Source organism: Polypterus senegalus, chromosome 4 (assembly GCF_016835505.1).
Source record: "Polypterus senegalus isolate Bchr_013 chromosome 4, ASM1683550v1, whole genome shotgun sequence".
NCBI lineage: Eukaryota > Metazoa > Chordata > Cladistia > Polypteriformes > Polypteridae > Polypterus > Polypterus senegalus.
Genome location: NC_053157.1, coordinates 209,246,503 through 209,260,104, shown reverse-complemented (window position 1 = coordinate 209,260,104; position 13,602 = coordinate 209,246,503). Strand labels below are relative to the sequence as shown.

Genomic DNA, 13,602 nt, shown 5'->3' with positions numbered 1-13,602 from the left:
TTGTACAACACCAGAACTTTAAAGGGTTTCCAGGTGACTTGGATCTACTTGTTACCCAAAAGTAATGTAAATAAATGTCTTGTCATTTCCTAACCCGCTCATTCCAGACCAGGATCACAGTGGGTGTTGGAACCTATCCAAGCTATCATAGGGCACAAGGCAGGAACACACCTTAGACAAGGCACCAATCCATTGCAGGGCAACCACACACCAAACAGACAAATCTACCATACACTAGTGCCAATTTAGCATCAGAAATTCACCTAACCTGCATGTCTTTGAGCAGTGGGAGGAAACCCACACAGAAACAGGGAGTACATGCAAACTCGACGTGAGGAGAGCCTGATATGCGAATCCAGGTTTCCTTACTGCAGCAGACAGCAGTGCTACCACTGCACAACTGTGCTGCCATGTAAATAGTTTTTAATTTATGATGTCATGTTTACTTCATATTACTTTTTGCAAGTTTATATCATTCTACTGAAGAACTACTGAAGAAATATCAATATATAATTAAAATATTGTTAATCTATTGTTTATCAGTCAACTTATGATGCCTTTTTTTAGGCAACTTTAAGGTCAGTGTAAACAATTTAGTGCTTTATCCTCACTAGTAATGTGACTGATTAGGAGGGGTTTTGGGAAACACATGGAAAAGGTTCTTTATAAGCTATGAACAGTATATGTATACTTTATGTAACGTTGTTTATTAATGTTTAAGATACATCCTTTTTGGGAAACACACCCTAGATTTCTTAACTAATTAACTTATTCACTTATTTACTTTAAAAACAATTAAAATGTTCTATATAAAATACTAAGTAAGAGTATATTTCAAAGCATGATAAAATCGCAGTGTTATGATACAATTGTTACAGATATTTTTCAGATGTTACACAGGCAGTTTAAAGTCCTCATAGAAGAATAAATGAACTGGCAGCGCTGTGCTTTACAGTCTATAGACATAATTCTTAGTATGGAAAACATTATCATTTTCACCATCACTAATCAAGCATTTTATTCAGCCTTTAATCTGTACTAAAGTCTTGCCCATATATCAGCTAAGGTGGCATATGCCAGGTCTGGCATGGCTGCAAGCAGGGAAGAAAACATTTTGGCCTCAGGCCTTGCTTATCAGTAACTCACAAGGATGGTGAAAATGACCTAGAAGAAGTTACATTCAGCAATTAAGTGTGTATTTAAGAAGTGTATTGTAAAGTTGGTCATTGCCTTCCCTGTACTACATGGCACTTCATGTGGATAGATAGATAGATAGATAGATAGATAGATAGATAGATACATAGATAGATAGATAGATAGATAGATAGATAGATAGATAGATAGATAGATAGATAGATAGATAGATAGATAGATAGATGGGATATTCAAAACATTTCTGCACTTAAACTCAATTTTTTTTTATTTTAACTCTATTTATTTATTACATCACTTTTCTGCATAGTCATCTTCCTTTGCGATGCGATTTTCACAGCGTTGTATCAAATTTTTGATGCCTGATTACTGCTCCTCCCGCCTTAACCATTTCCAATGAAAATACCAAAGAAACTTTTTGAATGTTTCCCATAGATAGATTGACTGATTGATTGATTGATTGACTGTTATACAAATCAAGCACATTTCACAGATACTTTACATGCAAAATAAAGTAAACTTACCATCAAAGACAGCGCGGCTAAACTGTGTGGTAGATGCTAACGGCAGGCAACTGTTGTCAAATTTGTTACCGTAGTTACCAATGCTGACCTCAAACTGAATGGCATCATCCACATCTTGTAGCAGTGTGGCAGAATAGAAAGCTGCAAAAAGGCAGTACCTGCGTTTTCGCATGAATTTCTGCAGATAAATTGAAAAGTAGATGATATTTATTTAGTTCATATTTTGTTCAAAGTGATTACAGATAACAAATATATCGGAATCTAGTTTATTATCTCAGTTACAATCTGATGTTATTGAGTTAGAATGTCTAGTCAGAGAAAATCAATTTCATTTAACAGGTAGTAAAATTTGACTTATTTTTTGAGCTGATACTAACAAAAGGAGCTTACATTTAATTTCTTTAGGAATTGGAATTGCTATTGCCAATTATTTATTTGATGGTGGAAATTAATTCCACCTTTTTCAGCAGTCTCCACAGAAACACTGGGAATACTCAGTCATGATTCATAACACACATATCAGTGCATCATCTAACAGCTCCAGGTGATGCATTGACAGATGCTCGTAGTTATGCTGTCAACCAATCATTGAGACTGAAATATTTAATGTTAAAAATGTATAATTTGAAAATATATAATTAAATCACCTAAAAATGATATTGTTTGTATATGTTACTTAACTCGTGTAGTTTGCAGGGAACATTTTTTTTTCTAATGTTTTCATGGAGAGTGGACATAGAGTAACAAAGTTTCAAATGGGAACCAATGGCGACCAATACTAGAGAACAACAAATCGAAGGCCCGCCTCTCCACCTCATTCATTGGTCAAAAGGCCTGTCTTCAATTCAAAGGTGCAATCCAGTGTGGAGGAGCTTCCTGTTTGTGGACTATTTTCATATGTTTTAACACTATTTTAGCAAAGAATGCATAAATGTGAGTATACGACTAGATGACTTGACATGTGGATAATGCAGCATGATTTGTGTGAGATTTATTTATGGACTTTCTGGATATTGTTTGCAGTTATTCAGCATTAGTCATCATTGGTTCTCAATCTATCAGAAAACTTTCTCATGTCTGTTCCCCCTGAAAACATGAGATTATTTTTTTCCTTGGTCAATACTACAAACTACTGTACATTGAGTAAGTAACATAAAAAATATCAGAATTAGGTGGAGTATTCCTTTAAAATACAAGGAATACACACGTGGCGATTTATTATAACTTGCTAGTTTAACAATATGTTTTTATTAAACATTTATAGACAATTAAATCATATTAAATTCTTTTTTTTCACTTTGTTACAGGCCACATTTAAATATCTCAGTGATAAACTTTGGCTAGTCAGGATGGGGCAAACTAAGTTCCCAGTGGCTGCAATATGTGACAAGGGATATCAGGGAATGCTTATTCTACATTGTTTCTACAATGTTTACACTCTAACCTCCCTATCTATAAGAATGAGGAAATAAAGAATTTTACTATGCAAGTACCAATTAAAGACAATGTACTAGTTCCACAGATGGAGCGAAAACATACAAAGAAAAAATCCTAACACTTGACCTATCTATCTATTATATTACACATCTATTGACTATATTTATGCATCTAGATTACAAATACCATACATTGCATCAATGTTCATATTACTTACTACACGTCAATATTGCTGCTACTTCTTTGTCTTGTCTTTGCACAATGTCTTATCTTGCTTGTGTTTTAATTTAAAATTTTAATTTTTAAATTCTATTTTTAATTTAATTTTAATTTATTATTTGCACGTCATATTGTTACACTGTGGACCCTGAGCTTCGCAATTTCATCTATCTGTATACTTGTATATGGTTGAGATGACAATAAAGTTTGCTTTGACTTTGACTTCAAGGTATCGATGATATTTCACTATGGAAATTATTGCAGTTCTCTACAGTATCAGTTTTTTCCTATGTTTATTAATCTTTTACACAAGTGAATAACTGATATTGTAGGTTTGTTCCTCACGTTTTATAAATGGTGGGGATTTAACTGTCAGTGTTCAGGCTTATATTTCATTTCCTTATTTTCTGATCCAGAATTCCTACATCTGTTATATTTTTAAACAGTACTGGTGGCCAATTGCTCAGTCAAGTTTAGGCAAACAAAACTTTCTGCAGAGCTCAGAATGTTACCTTGACTCACATTATTGTTCTGTTTTGTAATTTTTACACCATAGCCATCCTAGATTTGTAGATAACCTTTTGATACTTGCTATGTACAATCAGTCAGGTGTATTACAAGGTCCTCCTGATGTCTACCAGTAGCAGATATCTGTAGCAGTCTTGTTCAATTATTAAATCTGATACTGGACTGTAATCTTGTAAGCCATTATGACACACACAATTGTAATAAAACATCCAACCAGGGGCGGCTGAGTGCGCTGACTGTTTTTCTCAGTTCCCTACAGACCTTTCCCGGGAAATCCTGCAAGGTTCCAGCGCCTCAGAAGACATCACTTCCAGTGCTGGTCCCTTTGCTGAAATCACTTAAGGCACCGGGTCCTTTGCTGACATCACTTCTGGTGCAGACGACATCACTTTTGATTGCGGCCCTTTGATGACGTCACTTCCTATATGTGCCTAAAAGCTTCCATCTTTGTTTCTTATGATCAAGATCTGTTTTGGACTCTGTTCTATGCACATCGTGCTACTTATTTCATATTTTGCAGTCGGGAAAAACAATATACAGGTGGCTGCCCCAAACCTTTATGATGTCTTGGACTCTTTCTTGTCACAGTGGCATAGCCGGCAGGATGAAGTCCCAGAAGAAACCGGGACACAAACTAATAAGAAACCAGGTAGGAAAGTACCGGGGTCGAGTTTCTGGGGGGGAGTGCATTGGACTCAGTACAGGCTCCGCTCCCAAAATACAAACCCGGGCTGGTAACTTACCAAGTGGAGAATGTGAAAGGGACACACACACATAGGCTGGTTTCTGGGGATGAAACAAAAAGGGCTTATTATGTTCTCTCGGAGGAGAGAGCTGAGCTACTCATTAGGACTAAGGTCCCAGTAAAATATGGGATATCCCCAGTTCAGCAGGCAAGAACAATAAAGAAATGGAAGTTCGATCCTGAAAGATCGATCCAGGAGCAGGCTATAACCCTCTGGAAGCAGGTGGCCTTATGGCTAAGGCCATTTGAATTGACCACCTGTCAAATAGTGCAGCAGATCGTCTGCTTTATTTTTCTACAGGGCCTTCCCAAAAACTTTACCCAGCTGGACTGGGGAGATTGCCATTCTTTGGAAGAGTTTATACAGCTCTTATAAAACCACCAATGCCAGCTTCAAAATCTGGGAGAGTAGAATAATCCTCTAGTGGATTTCCTAGAGATTATGTCCTACAAAATAAGTCTCTTCCACATAAATAGGAGCCTGTCTCAGAGTTCCTGGGCTGCCGTGTGTGCAACCTACCCGGGAACGAGGTGGGATGTAGGTGGAGGGGGAGGAGATGGTTTGTGCGCTCTGGCCAACCCCCAATGTTATCAAATACGGGACCTGTAGTAATTAATGGTTATAAACTAGAAGCCCTGTTTGATTCCGCAACATTTCCATTGTTGATTGCCAATATATCTTACCGCGACAAAAAATTAAAGAAAACGCCACCATAAAATGTGTACATGGAGAAATCCGCATGTATGATACCACCCTATGTTTTGTCAGTCAGAGAGGATCGGTAAAAAAATATCCCATGGCAGCCCACCCTAATCCTCCTTTTCCAGTAATTCTGGGGCGGGACTGGTCTAATAACAAATGCGGTAAACTATTGACTACTCCCGATAAAAACTTAGGCCTCAACGAGTCAGGAGGAATCCCTACCCCTTGAGGTCAGGCCAGACCCCTCTCTCTGAGATACACTTTTAGTTTAGAAAAACACTGTCTTCTTTCAACAGGGAGCAGTGGAATGATGACTCCCTAAAATTTGCAAAGAAGGCAATGGTCCTCATCGACCGCACACATCAGCCCATGCCACAGGGACCTCACTTTGTAATAGAAAATGATCTATTATATTGGGTTGCGGAACATTGGGGGAGGTCCGGAAACTGTTGTTAATCCCACAAGCCTACCGGCAGCAGGTTTGTGAATTAACACATGCCCACCTCCTTGAAGGCCATTAGGGCTCTAAAAAACTTTAGAGCGGATCAAGCTCTGATTTTATTGGCTGGGAATTAATGAGAACAGTGGCATGACACTCAGAGAATTCCATCTGGGGGATCGTGTCATAGTGTTGACCTCCCATTCTATACTACTCGCCCAATGGTAAGGCCTTGATGAAATTAAGGAGAGGAAAGGATTGGTAGACCAATCATAGACCAAGCGAGTGGGTTAATCATGTGAACTTTCTGAAGCTGTGGAAGGATAGAGAACATGATCCCTCCTCCGCTCAGCCCTGCTCATTCTTTGCTCACACAGACACCCTTAATTTTGGCAAGGAATTAACTGCCAGACAAATGCAGGAGCTGGAATCAGCTATCCTGTCTTTCTTGGAGGTGGTGAGTGAAAAACCAGAAAGGACCTCTCTGATTGCGCATGATATAGTGACTGAACTGGGGGTTATAGTCCGAGAGCGCCCCTATAGACTTCCTGAGGCAAAGAAAGCAGAAGTGGAACTGGGAATCAAATGAATGCTGGAGCTAGGAGTGATAGAGGGAAGTTATAGCCCCTGGTCCAGTCTATAATCGTATTGGTTAATAAGCCTGTCAGCAGTTAGAGTTTTTACAATGACTTCAGTTGGCTTAACCAGGTCTCCCTATTTGATGCCTACCCAATACATCGCGTGGACGATCTCCTCGAAAGGCTTGGCCAAGCCTTTGGTGCGCTGACTGTCTTTCTCAGTTATCTACAGAACTTTCCTGGGAAATCCTGCAAGGTGCCGGTCCCTTTGCTGATGTCACTTCCGATCCAGACGACATCAGTTCTGATTCCGGTCTTTTTGATGACATCACTTCCTATACGGGCCTTTAAAGCCTCCATCTTTGTCTCTTGTGATCAGATCTGTTTTGGACTCTGTTCTATGCATATCGTGCTACTTATTTCGCTGGGTCAAACAATATATGGGTGGCTGCCCCGAATCTTTATGATGTCTTGGACTCTTTCTTGTCACACCATGTAAACCACATTTTGAAACTGCATTTTTAATGATGCACCCTCTTGCTTTCTTTCTCTTTCTGCTAATTTTCACCTAAGGGACAGTTGTTCTCTCAAGTCTTGAAGGTATTAGTGGCTAATTTTTTACATGCCACCCTACTTTATTTGCTTTTTATGACTTTCAAGAGTGATGGCAAATTTATTCTAACACAGCGACACTATTTGACTGACTATACATAAACAATAGACAATATTTACAGTACCTATCTAATATTCTGAGTAAATATATTAGAATATCTTTAAAATGCTTTTAAAATGCTGCTAGTTGCACAGCACTACATACATTTGTCTGCAAGACTGTAGCCATATCAATATTCAGATCTCAATGAATTGTGATTAAGTGACTAATGACAGTGCTGCCATAAAAAGACAAACCATGCAGAGCAAGGCCTTTGAGTCACTTGCTGCCAACCTTATGAGTGTGTGTTTGCAGGAAACTGTGTAGTGGATGCATTACTATTAGTTAACACCATTCAAAGTTCTTAGTTTTACATGTAGTTGTTGTTGGCTGATTATTTGGAGCGCTCATATATGATTAATAAATACTAATCTATACTAAACATTTTAAATTTGATTCCAAAGTTACTTTAATTGTCAGGAGCTATCAGATGTAAGCAGAGAGAAGGATGTTGCAGCACTAGTTTATTTATAAAATTTTGAATAATCCTTTATATATCTCAATAATGTGTTCTCCATTTTGGGAATGACTAACATCTTTAGAGTCTTTCCTCTGCCTTCTCCCTTTACAATTACATTGAGTTATATTGAGAGTTCGGTGTCTGAAGTTCATACAACAAAGCCTGTCAAACAAAGCTGGTGGAGGATGAATGTTTCACTGTAATGCATACAGAGCTGGATCTGACACTATTTAACTGTGAATAACTGTTTTGTTACACAGGCCTTTTTCCTTTGTTATATGAGGTGTCTCAGTTATATGCTAAAATCTCTCTTAATAAAAGGAGAAGTGTCTGTGAATGTGCCTGTGCATCTCTGTGTCCATCCAGTTGTTATATGCTATTTCATATGGAATTTGTAAAAGCAGTGTTAATATTTGTGATTTACCATCTGTTGGAATATAAAATGCAATGCATTTTAATCAGTGCAAATTTTTGTGATATGTTATCTGTTGAAATGAAAAATTCAATGCATTTTATTACTGCAAATGTTTGTGATGCACCATCTGTTGGAATAAAAATACAATGCATTTTATTAGTATAAATTTTTGTGATGTGCCATGCATTCAAATGAAAGTGGCAATGCATTTATTGCTAAGTGAAGCACCAGCTGTTGGAATGACAAATGCAATGCATTTTATGACTAAATGCATTCCAATAGAAGGTGCACTGCAAACGGTGGGGCTGAATACACTGAGGTCTACACTGTTTACTTAGATTTCAGCCTGTCTTAGACAAGTTTGATAATAAGGCCACTGCCTACATTTCTCTGTTGATCAGAATGAAAATGCTTCAAATAGCTTTTCTGCAGCATACAATACAATCTAGCAGTAAGCTGATAAGAATACATAACTCTGAAAGAAGAAAATTCTCACCTCCACAACTAATAAATTATCTGAAGGAATATCCTCCACTTTTTGTTCAGTGTGGTCCACCAGTTTTGTGTCCAGTTCCAAGAGAACTCTGCCTCGGTATGCCACTCCCTCTCCCTGGGAAATGGAAGGAAATAAAAAACATTTTTTCTTTTTTTTTTCAAAAAAGCAAACAAAAAAAAAAAAAAAATAGGAGCACACATTCATTTTCCAGTTTTTCTTTCCAGGCAGTTGTGAGTTAAGAGGAGCTCCACATACCTTCCCAAGGTTTAGGTGTTCATAGGGGTCAGTGAAGGTGCTGAACTCTCGTGGACTACCATACAGGTTGACATAGCAAGGACCAAATGTGGGCAGGAAGCCAAGACTGTCATCCACTGTGAGGGCAAAGCAATCAGAGAAGAGGTGTGAGAGCTGTCATCGTTTTACTTTCCTACTGGTTCTCATCAAGAATTAGCTAACAAAAAAATAGATTGCTGATAACTTTAACATGTAATAATTAACTTTAGGTACTGCAAAAATGCATCTATTACTCATTTCCTCTTATGTAACGAGACCTTAACAGAAGGCTTTTGTTGGACCTCATAATACTTGTACAAAACATCAGTAGATTAGTTATTCATCTCTGTGCAGTGTGGTATACTGACATGATGGTAAAATGACTTGTTAATATGAAGGATTCATAGATCTTATACTAAATATGTAATATCAAGAGAAATGTTTCTCCGTTAAGCCACCTCAGACCACTGCAAAGTGACGTTTTGTTAGTCGGTCACATTGCAGAGATGAATAAACACTTTAATGTTGCTTTGTAACTGTTATGAACAGCCAAAGAAGTGTTTGCAAAGGTCTTGTTACATAATATTAAACATGAAATAGATGCATTTTTGCAGTAATGTTACCATTAACTTTTATTTGTTTTTTCTCGTATTTAAATAAAAATGACTACAGTGCATTCTAAAAAAGTATTTCTTACATTAAGTATTTCTTTAGATGTACAATCAGTCTTTCTTTGGATGTAGAATCTATTATTCAACTTTTGGTTGTCATCTTTTATTCAGCTTCAATTGAATTCCTCTTACTCCTACAAAGAACACCACTTCTTTTATTTTTGACAGATGGCTGTGTATACTGTAGTGGCTTTTAATGGCAAAAAAATCTCTATTCGTATACATAACTAATGATGAGCAAAATCACCAGAAATGTGTGTATCCTCAGCTAAGAGGAGGCGGTTGGTAGGTAGCAGCTAGAGTGGGGATTTGACTGTAGCAGCTTTTCGTGTACTGCATTTTCCTGTTGAGAAAACACAGCAGTGTACACAATGGTGCCTTTTACTGTGTCACTGTGCTAAAAATATGCAGTATGTTATATGTTTTTAAAAAAGAAAAATGGCAGTTTTCCTCAATGATGTAAACGAGAAGCACAAAAAAAATTGATTTTACTAACATTCTATGGATTATATTGGTTTATTCAGCTACCCTCAACACGGAAACACAGAAGTGTGAATGAGGCTTTCCACCCTAAAAGAAACCTTTCAAACTGCAAACTCCCTGCTGAGTCTCATATTTTGCAATTGTGAAATCGTCTACAAAAGGAATTTTAGCATGTTTTAGCTGTTTTGCAAAACTATATCAGAACTGAAGCTCATCTGTTTCATTCATTATTATCATAAATATTGTATAAATGCCAAGGTGCAAGAGTGTGACTGAATTATACTAAGTCTACACCCTGATGTTCCTTTACCTGCACTGTTGATGTATTGATTGGTCCAGATCTAATTATGCAATTTTCATTATGCTATAAGTTATTAAGTTTATTACATAGATACCGGACCATCAAGAAGTGTGCAAACTGACGACATGAAGAATCATCTTCGCGCCGAACTGGAATCGTCCCCACATAAATCAAAGTCATCCAGACGATCTGGATCTGCATAATTAGATCTGGACCACCGTGTACATTTCTAAATCACTTACTGTATCTAGTCTTTACTCTGCTCAGCTCATCAGCTCATTTTACACTTCCACTATTCAACTTGGTGGTGCAGGCCTCTGCTTGGCTTTGGTGATATTGTTCACAAGGAGGTCTTTGAGGTATTATCTGTCATGAATGACAGTATGTGCAAAAAATGTAATCAAGTTCAATTTGAATTTAATCAAGTTATGATTATTTTACACTTTTAGGTTGGAAAATTCAGTTTTTAATGCTAAAATGGTTGAGAAAATATTATAGCTGTTACTGTAGGGTTCACAGCTCAAAAAATCAACAAATGAATATAATTAATTCTAATACCAACAACAAAGATGAGCAATACCATGCAAATTTACTTCTTAAGCAGACCTTGTTAAACAAAAAATATCACTAATTTGCACTCCTAAGGGCAACCAGTCCTGAATAAACAGATTCTGGAAGAGGGACATCCACTGCCTTCCACTATTTGTCAATAGTGCTTATTCCAAACTTCAGATTACTGACAATGCAGCCTTTTAAGATCAGGTTTTGGGTTCCATATTCAAAACTTTTTTTATGCATTTGTTCCCATAAAAGCTGAAAACGCTCCCCAAAGCAAGACAAATAAATGTATTAATTTAACCATTTATCTGCTTATCTCATTTTGCATGAGAATAAAATAGATACAGGTAGTGAAATGCTATGTCTCCTAAGGTAACAAACTTTATCATTGCATATAAGCCATTACTGCATACAATGTAAGCACTGCTGCTGCATATTGTACAGTGTATTCAATTTACCACTTAAGAATGAAAGATAGAAAGAAAGAAAGAACATGATAGAATGATGACTTTAGTTCATCCAATTGCCCATAACTGATTCCCATTTGATATGATACATCTGGATAAATGTGAAATATTATTACAGTCAGTCAGTCAGTCATCTTCCAACTTGCAATATCCTAACACAGGGTCACGGGGGTCTGCTAGAGCCAATCCCAGCCAACACAGGGTGCAAGGCAGGGACAAACCCCGGACAGGGCACCAGCCCACCATGGAACATTATTACTGTAGTGCTTAAGTGTACCTGTGGGGCTGAGGCGGGGGTGTCCAGTTCTGATACTGCAGGGTTTCATTTTCACTCTTTTCTGTGTTTTGGCACCTAATTACAGTAACTTCCCTTCCTTTTCTTTTACTTGATTCAGACCCCTTAATTGTTTCTTTTCTTTTTTATAATTAGCAGCCAATCAATAACAATATACAAACCAAGCCAAACATGCATCCATTATACAATATCTGAAAATTAAGAATGGTGAAGGTCTCAGTAATGTTGATTGGCTGTGGTCCGTAAAACATTTTGATGGCACCATTAAAAAATAGAAAATCAAAAGCTTTGGAAATGTCTCCTGTGGTAGAAAGAGAGCAGCAACAGGCCATAGAATTAAATAGCAGATTTAATTAACAACAAGAATTGGATTCTTCTTAAGAATTTGGTTGGTTGGAGTTTGAGGTCCCAGCCTAGCTTGTCACCTGTTGGTTCATGTCATATCTCATTTTCATTTGGGTGTTATTTAAGTGAAAAGAAATAAATAAAAAGAGCACTGATTCTGATGATCTGTTAATAACTACTGATTCTAGAAATTCTGTTCTTCTTGTGCTTTTGGACTTCAGTAATGCGTTCAACACAGTGGACCATGATATGCTCATTTCTCATCTTGAGCTTTGTGTTGGGTATTTGTGGAATACATTTGAATGGTTTAGATGGTATCTTTCCAGCAGCATTTTTCAGTTAACCTTAGACGTTTTTCATCTTTCTCAGAATCTCTTATCTATGGAGTTTCACAATGGTCCATTCATGATCCAGTTCTTTTCTCCCTGTACATACTTCCTGTAAGATCTTTTTTTATATAAATATGGAATCTAATTCATTGTTATGTGTTCAGTGTTATGCGCCCTGATCTATCTGCCATTGAAAAAGGTAAAGGCTCCATTAAAAATGCCTTGTGGACTGCTTGGAAGACATTAAAGTCATTGTTGCATGATAACTCTAGCTCACCCACTTCCAACTACTCTACTATCCTGACTCATATGAATGTGTGGAACAGCGGAGAAAGACATATAAATACCAAACGTACTCCTGGCTTGGCTGGAGGTCACTGGAGGCATTTCATCTGGAGCACAGATAAATGGGGAGAGATTAGGAGACAGAAGAGTAAATGATGCACAGAACAGACAATAACACAAATTCACAGCGGACTGCATCCTTAGCATGCACCAGCCAGAGACACGACTAGGCTTTTCAACCTCTGTTAGTAAGACAGGCAAGAGCAAGGAAAGACCTTCTTGTGAGCCACACACACATATACCCAGAATGCACTGCTGCTGCTACACTACCCACTGCTCCACCCGGTATGACCCTATATGTTTAAAGTAGAAATATGCCACTGAATTCCACTTTAATTAATTAATTAATTATTATAGTCTGTTTAAAGCGTCCATATTGAGCCATGAAGTGAAAAATAAATTGAAGTTGAAAATAATGCTAGTCAAACAACAAGAAGTGGCAATGGGCAGATGAAAGTCATCCGGAAAAAGGAATAAAATCTTTATTGAGTGTTGTATTATACAATGGATTCCAGTGGGGCCTGTAAGGAACTGGTAAGAATAAATCATTATATTTGAACCCATGACTGTATTTGTGTTGGTTTTGCCCAGCGTTTGGGGCTCATTGGAACCCCCTATCAATTACAATACCAGTGTCAGAAGGGTGAAACTAACAGGGGACAAAATAGCCACAACAGTTTAATTGATATAAGAATGGCCAGAGTAGACCTTAAGGGGCTTTCCCGTGGACAACAGAAGGCAAGCATCCATTCAAATTCCAGAAGATATGGCTGTCCCTCTGCTTAAAAAGAGTGGGTTGATAGAAGCTGCAGAGGACTGGCAGGAAATCCAAACACCGTCTGGCTTATAGGAGGCAGTACATGGTCCCTCATTATGAGATGTGGAATCATTGATTAATCCTAGTTAATATAGATGAACCCCACTTGAAAGCAAAATGGTTGCAAAGTGGCATTCTTCTCCCTCCAGCTTGTAGTATTAGCATAAACAAAACCCTTTTCTGGGCACAATTATTCAAAGGGGGCACACACTCATAATGGCAGGGGAGACTGAACTCAAAGCTGCTTTATTCTGATGACCACAGTTTTTGCTTAAACTTTAAAACACATAGGCTTCTTTCTTTTTGACAA

The 13,602-nt window shown here is 37.6% G+C and overlaps 1 protein-coding gene across 5 annotated transcripts in view; it reads right to left on the bottom strand.

The window, feature by feature from the left end:
• Positions 1 to 13,602, bottom strand: part of dysf (dysferlin, limb girdle muscular dystrophy 2B (autosomal recessive)) — a 362,566-nt gene that overhangs the window by 204,462 nt on the left and 144,502 nt on the right. For 3 of the 5 annotated variants that reach the window (XM_039751919.1, XM_039751920.1, XM_039751921.1), the window contains exons 17-20: positions 12,487 to 12,522; positions 8,664 to 8,779; positions 8,409 to 8,522; positions 1,677 to 1,854 (exon numbers count right to left, since the gene is read on the bottom strand). In XM_039751919.1, coding sequence (XP_039607853.1) covers positions 1,677 to 1,854; positions 8,409 to 8,522; positions 8,664 to 8,779; positions 12,487 to 12,522 — 444 coding nt within the window. The remainder of the gene's footprint in view (positions 1 to 1,676; positions 1,855 to 8,408; positions 8,523 to 8,663; positions 8,780 to 12,486; positions 12,523 to 13,602) is intronic. The other 2 variants (XM_039751924.1, XM_039751922.1) reach the window with 1 other exon arrangement.